This window comes from Leuciscus leuciscus (assembly GCF_965113295.1).
Source record: "Leuciscus leuciscus genome assembly, chromosome: 19".
In the NCBI taxonomy this organism is placed as follows: Eukaryota; Metazoa; Chordata; class Actinopteri; order Cypriniformes; family Leuciscidae; genus Leuciscus; species Leuciscus leuciscus.
Window position 1 is genome coordinate 1,049,053 of NC_138743.1, and position 13,990 is coordinate 1,063,042.

The 13,990-nt window shown below is 39.8% G+C and overlaps 1 protein-coding gene across 2 annotated transcripts in view; it reads right to left on the minus strand.

Moving 5' to 3' along the window:
- Positions 1 to 12,058, minus strand: part of LOC309482050 (E3 ubiquitin-protein ligase pellino homolog 2) — a 20,837-nt gene extending 8,779 nt beyond the window's left edge. The window contains exons 1-5 of one of the 2 annotated variants that reach the window (XM_082147257.1): positions 11,399 to 12,048; positions 5,989 to 6,118; positions 5,815 to 5,916; positions 4,834 to 5,031; positions 3,329 to 3,514 (exon numbers count right to left, since the gene is read on the minus strand). In XM_082147257.1, coding sequence (XP_082003383.1) covers positions 3,329 to 3,514; positions 4,834 to 5,031; positions 5,815 to 5,916; positions 5,989 to 6,118; positions 11,399 to 11,472 — 690 coding nt within the window. In that variant the 5' untranslated portion in view covers positions 11,473 to 12,048. Of the gene's footprint in view, positions 1 to 3,328; positions 3,515 to 4,833; positions 5,032 to 5,814; positions 6,119 to 11,398 lie in introns of both variants that reach the window. The other variant, XM_082147256.1, reaches the window with a different exon arrangement.
- Positions 12,059 to 13,990: the final 1,932 nt, after the last annotated feature.

Here is a 13,990-nt window from a genome sequence, read left to right on the forward strand (position 1 = left end):
TCGGTTCCATGTGATATAATTAAATCGAGTGTATGATTAAGACGATGTGTTGGTCCGGTGACGTTTTGCTTGACCCCAAATGAATTTAATAAATCTGTAAACGCAGCTCCTAACGCATCATTTGGATTATCTACGTGTATGTTAAAATCTCCAACAATTAATGCTTTATCAACATTGACTAATAGGTCTGAGAGAAAATCTGCAAACTCTTTTAGGAAATCAGCGTAAGGCCCTGGCGGTCTATATACGGTAGCCAAGGCTAGAGATAATAGGGATGTTTTTCTAACATCTAAGAGCGTAACATTTAGTACAAGTACTTCAAATGAAATAAACTTATAACCCGTTTTCTGAGTAACATTGAGAATATCTCTATAAATGGTTGCAACACCGCCGCCACGACCAATCAGACGGGGCTCATGCTTATAACAGTATCCAGGAGGAGTAGACTCATTAATACCGAAATAATCATTTGGTTTAAGCCAGGTTTCAGTAAGGCAAAGTACATCGAAGCTATTATCTGTGACTATTTCATTTACAATAACTGCCTTAGGTGTGAGTGATCTAATGTTTAGAAGACCTAGCTTTAGAAATAGTTTTTGTTTACTAATAGCAACATTTTCTGTTTTAATAACAATTAGATTTTTCCTAGATCCTGCAGTAGATTTATTATTTGATCTCACTAAACGAGGAATAGACACGGTTTCTATGCAATGTTCTACACTAGTATTTATATCAGTTGAATTGGTGCAGCAGAGACTATGATTTGGACTTTTGGTTACTAGTCAAAGGGTATTTAACATTTTGGAGATGTTATCTGACAGAAGATCCGCTCCGAATCTGCTTGGGTGTAAGCCATCAGCACGGAAAAGCCTAGGACGCTCCCAAAACAGATTCCAATTATTTACAAAGAGCAGTTTCTGCTCATTGCACCATGACATTAACCATTCATTTAGCGCAAATAATCTGCTGAACTTTTCATGCCCTAGTCGGTACGTGGGAAGCGGTCCTGACACAATGATCGTTGTTTCAGGCGATGTGCTGCGTACCGTATCGATTAGATTCCTGAAGTCTTTCTTCAGAATCTCCGTCTGGCGCAGCCTGATGTCGTTCACTCCCGCGTGCAGGACCACAGTTCCGACGCGCTCGTCACCGTTCAGGATCTCGGGAACGCGAGCAGCGATTTCAGAAACACGAGCACCAGGAAAGCAGTGACTTTGCACCTTACTTTTACCTAACGTAGCGTGTACGTGCCGAACGATGGAATCGACGATGATCACAGCATCGTGTTCTGTTTCGCGTAGAGGGGAGAAGCGGTTTTGTGTCGATAACTCGAAAACCGGGAGGGTCGGAGAAAGTCTTGGTCTAAACCTGACTCGCGTCTTCCGCTGCGGAACCACCCAGGCTTCGTGGTGGCGTGTTGGAGCCGGAGTGAACGAGACCATGGCTGATTTCGACCGATGCTGAGGAACGCACGGAGTAGACGCGGTCGGAGTCAGCGGGTTAGTAACGTTAAACACTGATTTGTGTGCATCGGCGCGTGATGTTTCAAGAGCCAAACACCGGTCTCTCAGCTCGGTCTGTCTCAATAAAAGGTTGTGGATCTGTTTCTCAACAGCTTCCAGCTCAGACTGCAGTGCGTGCAGCTCAAATGTGTCCTCACCTGCACCAAACGGTAGACTACTTACATCTGATATATTCGCCATTTTAACAGATGGACAGTGAGTTAGCAACGAAGCTACCAGTGATGCTATCAATATTAATACTAATTTATGACTGAAGTCTTGGATATAATCCGTTTTTTTTTAGTGGTAGGGGTGTAGAGTAGACGCACGATAGGCGAAAAATTTTTTTTCTGTTTGTAAATGAGTGTGGAGAAGACGCGTTCAGCCGTGATCCACGGACGTAACCTTTAAGAGTATCCAGCGTTGGATCACTAATAGGCTTGAGACGCGTCTGCTCAACAGTCTGCGTTGTAACTTTGAGGTTTGAGCAGTAATGTTAGTGCTTCTCAGCGAGGAAAAGTAGAAAATGTTCGTTGTGAGTTTAAAGAGAAAAATCAAGAATTATAAATCAAATCGATAGAGCTCCAAAAACAACAACGCGTTCAGACGCGACGCATGCGCAGTGTGAGTGTGAGTGAGTGAGTGAGAGTGTGAGAGAGAGTGTGAGAGAGAGTGTGAGAGAGAGTGTGTGTGAGTGTGTGTGAGTGTGAGTGTGTGAGAGTGAGTGAGTGTGAGTGTGAGAGAGAGTGTGAGAGAGAGTGTGTGAGTGTGTCTGAGTGTGAGTGTGTGAGAGTGAGTGAGAGTGTGAGAGAGAGTGTGTGAGTGTGAGTGTGAGTGTGTCTGAGTGTGAGTGTGTGAGAGTGAGTGAGAGTGAGTGAGAGTGTGAGAGAGAGTGTGTGAGAGTGAGTGAGAGTGTGAGAGAGAGTGTGTGAGTGTGAGTGTGAGTGTGTCTGAGTGTGAGTGTGTGAGAGTGAGTGAGAGTGAGTGAGAGTGTGAGAGAGAGTGTGTGAGAGTGAGTGAGAGTGTGAGAGAGAGTGTGTGAGTGTGAGTGTGAGTGTGTCTGAGTGTGAGTGTGTGAGAGTGAGTGAGAGTGTGAGAGAGAGTGTGTGAGTGTGAGTGTGAGTGTGTGAGAGTGAGTGAGTGTGAGTGTGAGAGAGAGTGTGAGAGAGAGTTATGACGGTGAGGATATTTTCCCACTGGTTAATCAACACCTGTAATACCGGTATCACCGACGGGGCTTTTAAACTAAGATGCGCACGTCCGCACAGGCACTCGTAATGGTGTGGAGCAGAGCGAGCGTTTTCAATTATTTCCTACCATAGAACTGAAAACACTCACTCTGTTCTGCTCTCCGCGCCCGTGGACACGCACCGTTATGAATGCCCGTGCGCATTTTAGTTGCGCTTTCAAATTAGCGTCAATTCAGGGGCAGGTTGCTTGAATCGTGAGCTCATTAGCCTATTATTCTTAATGAAAAACACACAACAATACAGTACAATGACAAATTCACTACAATAGGTGCTTTTACATTTCGCTTTGACACCAAATATTCCGTCAGTTCCTCGCTCTCGTGATGAATGAGATCTGACTCCTGCTGCTGCTCTGTGCCGCGACTCTCGTTCAGCTCACGATTTATTAAGCAGACACGTGCAGTTTATAATTGTCTGTTCTCTAACTGAACTAAATTATTTTATTACAAAAATTTAAATTGACGGTGGGGGGCGGAGCCACGGTGGGCAAGTGATGTAACCGGTGTTGATTCTGAACACTGGTAAGACCAGCAACACTGACTCTCGTAGCAATCCTAATCTGTGTGTGAAACTCACCAGAGGTCCGCGTATGGGTCCGGATCGGGTCTCTCTGAGGGCGTACACGTCTCCACACACCGAGATCTCTCTCCACGCGCCCTGCTTCGGCTCTTCTGGGAAACCCAGCGGATGCATCACCAGCACGCCATTGGTCGTCAGGCCGTCCATGTGACCATCTGGATTCTTCCATTTAGTTGCTTTCTCCTGCATGAGAGATGCATTTACACTAGGAATGTGCGTGAAATGATAAATTCATTTTGCGTCTTTACACCGCTGAGCTGAGGCCTCAGACCCTGGAATCAAAGTATACAACTGTCAAAGTGTACATGCATTCATGCCACCGCTAAACAGGTTGTAATATGTAGAAGTGTATGTGGAATATGATTGTTTTTAATGCATGTTTGTGATGTGATGCCACTGCCCTAATATAATTGCCTCTTGTGGGATTAATAAAAGTGGTTAACTTAAATGGCACTTTTAAAGTGCTTCTGTGCCACCTTTGCAATGCAAACACGGATTAAAGCATAATGTGCCACTGCCTAATGCATGAATGTAAAAAACGTTGATACCGATATGGTGGCCGATATATCGTGCATCCCTTATTTTTAGGGGTTGGATGGTAGCCACTAATATTTTTATATTAAAAATATGTTATTAAAGTCGCAATGAAACTTAAGTAGCGACTAATGATGCACGATATATATCGCTACGATATCTGAATCTGCCGATATATGTTAATTTATAATGTTATCATTATCAGCCTGATATAGCCGATATATTAAAGCCAATAAATAATAGATTATATCCTTCAGCTGAGACGCTTCAGATGCGACTGTTCAACATGATGGGTTTGAATTGTTTGAAATATGATTGGAAAAAAAGAAAATACAGTAAAGTGCAACATGTGCAGCGCAAGTCTGTCATATAAGCTACATACAATTATAATAAAAACATTATAATTGTGTGTTTGGGACGTGGCTTTTAATGCTGAGACTTTTGTTTTTGTAATCAGGCAAAAATTATATAAAAATTTGGATTTAGATTTATCAGCCAATATATCGGTATCGGTTGATATATGTTCAGTTTTAATGTTATCGTATTCGGCCTGATAAGAAAATGTGGCCGATATATTAAAGCTGATAAATAATGTATGATTTCCTTCAGCTGAGACGCTTCAGAGGTTCAACATGATGAGTTTAAATTGCTTAAAATATGATTGAAATCACTTCAAAAAAGTGCAACATGTGCAGCGCAAGTCTATCATATCGGCTACATAAAATTATAATAAAACATCATAATTGTGTGCTTAAGACATGTCTTTTAATGGTGAGACTTGCTTTTGTAATCAGGCTCTCAAAAATTACATAAAAATCGGAATTTAGATTAATCTGCCAATATATCGGTTATCGGCTTTCAATTAGAAAAAAAATTGATTGGTTATCGGCATCAGCCAAAATGTAAATTTCCCACTAAAAATGCTGATCCTGTGTTATTCAGCGATGTTTCCCAGGGTAAACACCCACCCCGAGGAAGATGTTCTTGGAGGAGTCGAAGCCGGCGGCGTAGATGCGCGCGGTGAACGGCGGGTTGCGGTCGCACACGATCCTGCAGGCGAAGCGTGAGATGGTGCTGGGAGCCGAAGACGAGTCCTCGCTCTCCTTGGACCCTCCCGGCGTATCCGTCACCACGAAGTCTATAGGGCTCTCCGTCGAGCGGCCGATCTGCACACGGCATTATGGGACACATCAGTCTCAGAGTCCAACACAAGCAAGAACGAGGACGTAACTAGGGTTGGGGATCGTTTCAATTTTAACGATTCCGATCCTTTTCAATTCAGAATTTCGATTCCAATAAGGTAAAAAAAAAAATTCAAAAAACGTAGATATTCACATTTAGTCTTATTGCAAAACATTTAATTGTATCTGAATATCATGAACAGAAATCAACAGGCTAAAGAACACTTTAAGTAAACTACTAACGTTTGCCTGTGGTTTAAAAACACCATAGAAGAACAACTAGCTGAACTCATATACATTTCAAGCATTACTAAAGACAAGTAAACACTCACTGATTAAAAAAGAGCAAATAAATTAGCAATCACGACAAATAGATACGATTGAAATAAACAGTTTTAAGATTTTCAGGTGTTCAGGTTCAGAAACTGTAATCAAATGTAAAATAACACTGGACTTTATTAATAAAATACATGAATACATTTTTTGTACATATTTTTAATACATAAATAATATTTATACAGCGCTTTAACAATAACGATTATTTCACAGCAGCTTTACAGTGATAACAGGAGATTACAGTAACAGAGATTGTTTAGGCTTTACAGCAGATCTAGAATAAAGTTATTGTCCAGATAAAGTTAGTTTTGATTGATTCACTTCCGTTGTAAAGATCATTAGATCGGCCGCTAACACACTCACTCACACAACACCAGTGTCTGGCGACTCGAGAACACAAGCCTTGGAAAGAGGTCCTCATGCTGGACTCACCTGGAACATGTCGGTGTCATTATCGTGGCAGTACTCCACCACCACGGTCTGGCTCCTGGAGAGGGTGAAGGAGATGCTGTGCTGCCCCCTGCTGTTCACCGCCTGCACACAAAGGTCACGCACTCTCACTATCCCACAATGCACTGCACCTGCGATGTGTTGAATGAAACGCACCTTGCTGTCGTGAGGGTTGCTGAGGACGTGCACCGCGCTCGGCTTGACGCCGTTAGCCTTCGCTCTCCTGTAAAGAGCAAAGCGGCTCCTCTTACGACCCCGGTCTCCTCCTGGCAGAGAGCCATTATACCTGCAGAAACACTCATAATCACACTTCAACATCGCAGTATTCATTACATCAATGAGCTCGTTGTTTCTGCAGTCAATTATTACATTGTTTAAAGGTGCAATGCGCAACATTTCATGTTAAAAATACCCGTTTTTCTAACCTGTTGTAAAGTTTTCTTTTATCGAAGCAGAGACCAGGAGACAGTTGGGATCACGTTCAAACAGAAGAGTTTCTTTATTTGAGCGCGGCTGCGGTTTCGTCCAACATAATCTAAAGTATATACATTTACATGGTGTCTTTATAGGCATTTTAGGAGGAGGGACTTTTGAAGGTGGAGACAAATTCAAACAAAGCATGTAAATGAGTATACAGGTTAAGGAACCGCCCCAGACCGGCTGTCTCAATTTAATCAGCATACCTATTCAAATGCTGATATTGGCCAGGAACTCCGGTTCCAAGGGCCATCCCAGAGCCATTAAAGACAAAGGTGAACGATTCAATGTCTGGGCTCCGAAAGGTGAGAATCTCAGTGATCTGACTCATTTAAAACACAATAGAGATTGCAACTTTGCTGACATCTTAACCTTAAAAGCTAAAATCAGTATTCTTCACCGTGATGTTATGTAAGGAAGCATATCTGAAATAGATTCTTAAATTTGTAACCCTTCAAACCCATACATGCTTAAACAATTGCCTGATGGGCTGAATGAGCCCTTCTCTGATCACTGCGATTGCCTCTATAATCCTGTACAGTAAAATAAATAAGAGGCATTCGGGACGGAATTTGAGACTGGGCGTGACGTCATGCGCGTTCACGCTCACCTGGCTATGTCTGGTTGCAGTTTCGCTTGTCGCCAGAGGGGGCATAGTTCTGCAAAAACTCAGAGACTTGCACCTTTAAATGAATATATTTTTCGATAACTGTGATTTTATACATGTACATTTCTGAAATGCATAACTTATAGATTCTGTAATTAAAAAGCATTTTTTTCCACAAATAAAGGCATAGATAAATAACTATAGAGAAAAGTAAGTCAGTGTGTGCACTGTGCACTGGGTATTGTATTTTCTCACAGACCAGATATAGTGATCATTTCTCATATTGACTGACATAAATTAGAGCTGCATGATTCTGGACAAATACTGAATCAAACAGAGATTGCTATTCTCACACACTCTCTAAACACACAACTAAACAAAATAACATGTAATTTACTAGAGGTTCTTACTAAATGTGAACTGCTGCAGTGCGGCCTATTTAAAATGTTTATTTGAATGGAATGAATTATTTATCAAAAATCAGTTTGAATGAATGAATGATTCAATGACTCACTCATAAATAATTCACTTTTTTATTCCTGGATCAATCAGCGTTTTTGAACAAATCTCTTGAGTGAATGATTCAATGACAAACACATGTTTAACAGTCACTTGTCGCCACCTACTGGTGTAACGATTTTACATTATTATTATTAATAATTAAGTACATTATTTCAACTTAGTTATAAAATAATCGTGTTTAACAGCAGAACTCATGGTAAAAAACTATATAACCCATGATGCCGTACAGAAAATCCCCCAATCAAAGAGTCGAAACAATGTGAGCGGGTCGATCTCCCTACACTCTCACAATACTTCAATATTTTAATATATATACATACTTTGAAATAAACATAAAATCTATTGTTTCTATAGATATACTCAAGCACTGAAAAAGAGTTTATTCCAGAGATTTGAGGATATTCAGAGGCATGTGACTCCCATAATAAGCTAATTACCGACTCGGATCTAACACTAACCTCAGTATGAGCCATCAGGAGAGAAAGAAGCTTTTGTTCCGACTCGAGGAGAGAACGAGGCGAGTTGCGTGTCAATGGCACAGCTGGGCTCAGACTCCGAGTGTGTGTGATACTGACACGCGTTTACTTCAGGGCTTATGAACGGATGAAGATTCAAATATGGCATAGATGTTGCCGGAGCATCATAACACTGAGAGTGTGTGCGTGTGTGTGTGTGTGTGTGTGTGTGTGTGTGTGTGTGTGTGTGTGTGTGTGTGTGTGTGTGCGTGTGTGTGTGTGTGTGTGTGTGTGTGTGTGTGTGTGTGTGCAGAGGTCAAAGTGCTGCTTCAGCAATGAGACAGCAGAGACTGCATTCGCATGAATGCATGCAACCACACACACATGCACACACACACTCACAGACTCACACACACACTCACAGACTCACACACACACACACACACACACACACACACACACACGCACACTCACAGACTCACACACACACTCACACACACACACACACACACACACACACACACACACACACACACACACACACACACACACACACACGCACACTCACAGACTCACACACACACTCACAGACTCACACACACACACACACACACACACACACACACACACGCACACTCACAGACTCACACACACACTCACAGACTCACACACACACACACACACACACACACACACGCACACTCACAGACTCACACACACACTCACAGACTCACACACACACACACACACACACACACACGCACACTCACAGACTCACACACACACTCACAGACTCACACACACACTCACAATGAAATATTCAAACGCTTATTTGTCCTCTATACAGTCGCATGCTACCCTGACTTTCATTGTGTTGTTAAAAATAAATAATACTTTGTATAATCTTTACATGACATTCCTGCAGAGACGACAACATTTACTCGCGCAATTTCTGTCAAAACATGAGGGCGATTTTGAGACACTGGATATTTTGCTAATAAAGAAAAAAATATTTGATTATGCTTAGTCTCTCTGTATCCTCTCAGTGAGCGTATGCATGTGCAGAGAGATGTGTGGACGAGAAACCTTTGGAAAACCTGATTCAAATGCATTAATATCTCAGTAAACTCCTCTCGCGTGTCGGCCAAATTACAGAAATTATTTTTTATTTCAATGAAATGAATGTACTATATTTTAGTTCAATAATAATTTTTTATTTAATATTTTGTATTTTTAGGGGATTTTGTGGTACTAAATTATATTTATGCTGTATTTATAATCCACTTATTCACTTTTTGAGCATAGACCTGAGAATAAATGTCCATCTTAAACTGTGGTAAATCTCGAACGCTTTAGAGCGACAGACTGAAGTTTGATCTCTGTTCAAAGACGACACTTGGCAGATTATTGCTAAAGTGAAGAAAGTTTAAAAAAGTGAACTTAAAAGTTACAGAATTTTAAGTTTATTGTTATGAAAAATGTACAAAAATAATATTTTCAATTTTTATAAGCAATATATACTTTTTTTGTTTTTTTTTATATTTATTAGTTTTACTCTAAAACTGCAAGAAAATCAAAGCCATAAATCTAAACAAGTTGTGCTCCACATTTGAGGCTGATATCTCAGTAAATGATCTTTCAGTGAGAGTGTGTTCGGCTGCAGTACCAAACGCTTCCACTAGAGGAAACTCTCTCATTCATTTCCAATGCGTCATTTCTGACCGCGAGGAGCTCAAGAGTGACTATTGTTTACAGGACCATTAAACCTGTATCCAATCATGTCCATGGTTTATTTTTTTGTGCTCACAAAGCAAGTGCCAAAACCTTTAACAAGTTTCGTACCATATTCCAATGAATTTTTCAGTCGAAACTGACTGAAGAGCAGCAGAGGGTTAAAACAAGAACAACGGATGACAATAAAAAGCAGCACAACAACACAATCCTTCATGGATGTAGACCAGAGAAGCATTATGAAGTTACAGAAGCTTCCTTACACAGATCTGCTCTTGAAATGCAGATTATGATCATTATTGTTCCTGTTTATGACCTTGAAGCTGCTTAGAAACAACGCGCTGTGGAAATAAAGCTGACTGGAACTGATTATGGTCTAATTTCCCTCATGTGAGGAAGGTGAAGGTGAAGCATGATGAAGCAGTGAGTCTGTGGATATAAGAGGAGTTCCTGCCCTGCACAAGCACTTCCTGGTATCTCTCTCACACACACACACACACACACACGTGTAGGCGGAAACATTTTACGCTCTCATTTCCTGAGTGGATTATGTCACGCGCACTCAGCCTTGCTCACTCTGTTAATAACACTGATACACTGATTTATCAGCCGTTGATGGATATTCTCATCAAGCAAAACAACTCCTTTTGTTTCCTCATCTATGCACAAATGCAACAATTCTGAGATTAACTGCTTAATTTACAGAATCTATGCATGTCAAGTCAAATCGGCTTTATTTCTACAGCACTTTATACATTACAGCTCGTTTCAGCAGCTGATCAGAATCAATGATGCAATTTGCAAATACATCAAATATGAAACTAATTTAGATTCAGATCAATAACATCACTCCATGTGTCTTTTAAACATGTTTACATAGTGCATACGTCTACATTTCTTATATAGACCTTATTTACGATCATCAAATAGTTTTTTATGTGTATATCGGCAGCATCGTTGTGTAAATATCGGTCGAGAACTAGTTAATAATAACTCCCATTAACAGGTTCACTGCCCTCCTTTCTGAACAGTTCATCAGCGATCAGCATAATGGAGCCGCAACAATACAATACTTGATCTGTAATAATGTAAATGTGATGTATAGGTCAGTTTGGTTTAATAATAACATAAATCGCAGATCAGATCGAATCACAACTATCGCACCGTGATGCAACAATGTTGCCAAACTGTAACAAATTCATTTAAATGTTGCCACATTGTATACAATGTAAAAAAAGTTGGGTTATTTTTTAACCCAACCGTTGGGTTACTATCGGGTCACTATGTTGGGTCATTTTTTCCAAAAACTTTGCAAATCGTTGCATAATTTCCAGTAATAACCCAGCTGTTGGGTTAAATATGTTGTGTGTACACTTGTGTATTTGTAATTTATGTACACAATTATGTAAGCTATATTTACATTAAATGCTGGACTCCCCAATATTTAGTTTGTAATTCAAAAAATATATATATCTGTTGAGACATAGCCTATTTATTGTTTTATACAAATAAACAATTTGCATTTCGAAACAGACAAAGTGTATTTTATTTATTAATGTCGTAAATAAAAACATATGGTTAACTGAACTGTTGGGTTACTTTTAACCCAATGCACTGGGTTATAATAACCCCCAGTTGTGAAGGTGCTGCTACACCAGCCCATAGTTGGGTTACTCGCTGGGTTATTTTTAACCCAACACTGTGAGTCACAGTTCCGGCGCCGCTGTAGTAAATGCGCTTCATCATCACCATCATCATCATCATCATCACTCACCCGAGGATCACCAGTTCGCCGTATTTCACCGGATCTTTTGAGCGGGCATGTTCGTGCTGGTTCGGCTGCAACATGGGACTGGACACACTGTTCCTCTAGTCACACACACACTCTCGGTGTCACAGAGCCGGGTCGAGCCGCGGACAGCAGAACCGATCAAGCGTTGGTGAAGAGCGTCGGGTTTACACGGAACGCGCGCGGGAATCGCGTCTCGAGCGCATGGCTCTTCGCTGGATCATAGCGCGTGAAGAACCCGGAGCGAATCCGTTCATCTGGTCCAGAGGCGGCGGAGTGGCGCGAGCCATATGTGAGGCGCGGGGGGGACGCGTGATGCTAACGCGCGCTTTATAAACGCCAGCCTGGTGCTAGATCACTGACTCTGTCATATTTGTTCGGATAGTGTGTGTGATCGACATCAGTGAAGGATTAAGGTGACGTTCTGTGCGTTCATTCATAAACCTGCGAGGCGCGCGCACCCCTCGGCGTTGCGCGCAATGACGTGTCCCGGATTGCCTTTGAACATTACGTCACTGTAAAACAGAGTAAGAATGTGTCTGATGATTCTGGAGTCTAGCATACATCGCGGATTATAGAGAAGAGACTAACTATCGCTGAAGAACTGTGTTTTAATAGTCGAGCGCATCGAACAAATACAAAGCCTATCATATAATTATTAATATTAAAGAGAAAATTACTGTAAACCACTTATTTATTTAATAAAGGATTGTTTTTTTAATGCATTTTTTTATTTTTTGTATTGTTTGCATCATTTGGTTTCGCTGTAGGCAACAGAACATTTTTCTTTGTGGTTTTGATTTGCATATCATAATAGACTAAATAAAATAATATGCATTATAAACTATTTGTTTATTTAATAAATGATTTATTATGCAAAAAAAAATTTTTTTTGCATAATTTAGTTTTGTTGTAGGCGACACACATTTTTCTTAATTTTTTTTTATTTCCATATCATAATTGACTAATATTTATAATAAATACTAACTCAAATTCACTTTTTTTGGGCTATTCTCACTATTTAAATAAAGTCCAGTCCTAAAGTGGTCATTAATATAAAACATTAAGTGGTTGTAATTACATTTTGAGTATTACTAACTTAAAAAGATGAAGCTCAAAGCTGAAATACATACACATGGTTTATGTGTGAATCATGGGAATATCAATACTATATTCATATTTTTGTTTGTTTTCGTGTAAAAAGTCACTGTTTGGGAGATTCATGTTCAGATATTTCATATATTTAGTTGTAAGCGATGTGAGTGTTTAATGCATCTTCAGTTCTGGGTTTGAATGCGAGACTAAGAGTTATGAATCGCTGCACATTTATGATTGTTATAGCATGTTTTCAGCATTCCTGCAACAGGAAGGAAGGAAACTGAGCTCAGAGATTTCCTCTTTCCCAGGGATTGTTTGTGGGAAAGAGAACAGAATAATAATAATAATGAGAACAGAAATATGAAACAGACACAGAATAACCACAAGATGACAGTAAATATGAGTTCATCAATATAGCTTTTGATCTCAACAAACCCAAACTCAGACATGAACGATTCCTCAGATCATGTGACCTGCACTTTAACTAATAATACAACTAAAATAAAAATATTTTTGTTACTTGAAATAGAAATAGTAAAAGTTGCCAAGGCAAGATTTCACACGTTCATTTATTTTAACTTGATGCACTAAAACTCAAACAAAAAGTATTAATAGATGTTTACAAAAAACACTAACTAATAAAAATTAAATAACTAAAATCTAAAATTAAACTGAATTCAAAATATTAATAAAAACTGTATGGATGTCTTTACAAAAAAAAAAAAAAATTGACAACAAAATGACTAAAACTTTAACTAAAATTAAAATGGAAAATACAAAAAGTAAAACAAATTTTAAATATCAATACAAATATGGAAACAAATCTTGAATGAGAATAAGTTCCTCTTCAGCATCTCTTCTCTTCTCTGATGATGTGGGCGGGGCAACCTGTCACTCACAGGAGATCAGCCAATAGCAAACCACAGCCATCCAATCATATCCAGTCAGCTCCCCACAGACACGATCAAGCCCCGCCCACATCTGCTCTTGTTTCACTCAGATATGATTATGATATAATAACACATTATAGAGGAGAACAGAGAAACTTCTGTTTCATGATGACTTTACATGTTTAAGTACAATCCAACTGCATGTCGTCAGATAATGTTTTTACAGTATTAAACTGAATTATAAACAATTGTAGTCTCATGTACAGTAAAAAATATTTTGATTGACAAAGTAATGAAAACACACATTCACTCTCGACACTTGATATCACAGACATCAGAGCTGCAGTGTTTCAGCTCGACTCAAGACACACTAAAAAGGCTCGGATCTGAAGTTCCTGGGATTTCTGTGTTTATAAGACGCTGATCAACAAAAGCGGGAGTGAAAATGAGTGAGGAAAACATCGGGAACATCCCAAACATTCCATAAGGAAGAGTGGAAGATCCTCCCAGAAACCTTCGGTAAACCGGAACACGTTAGTGTGTTTTCTAATGCAAGAGTAACTATAACACACACTATAACACACACACC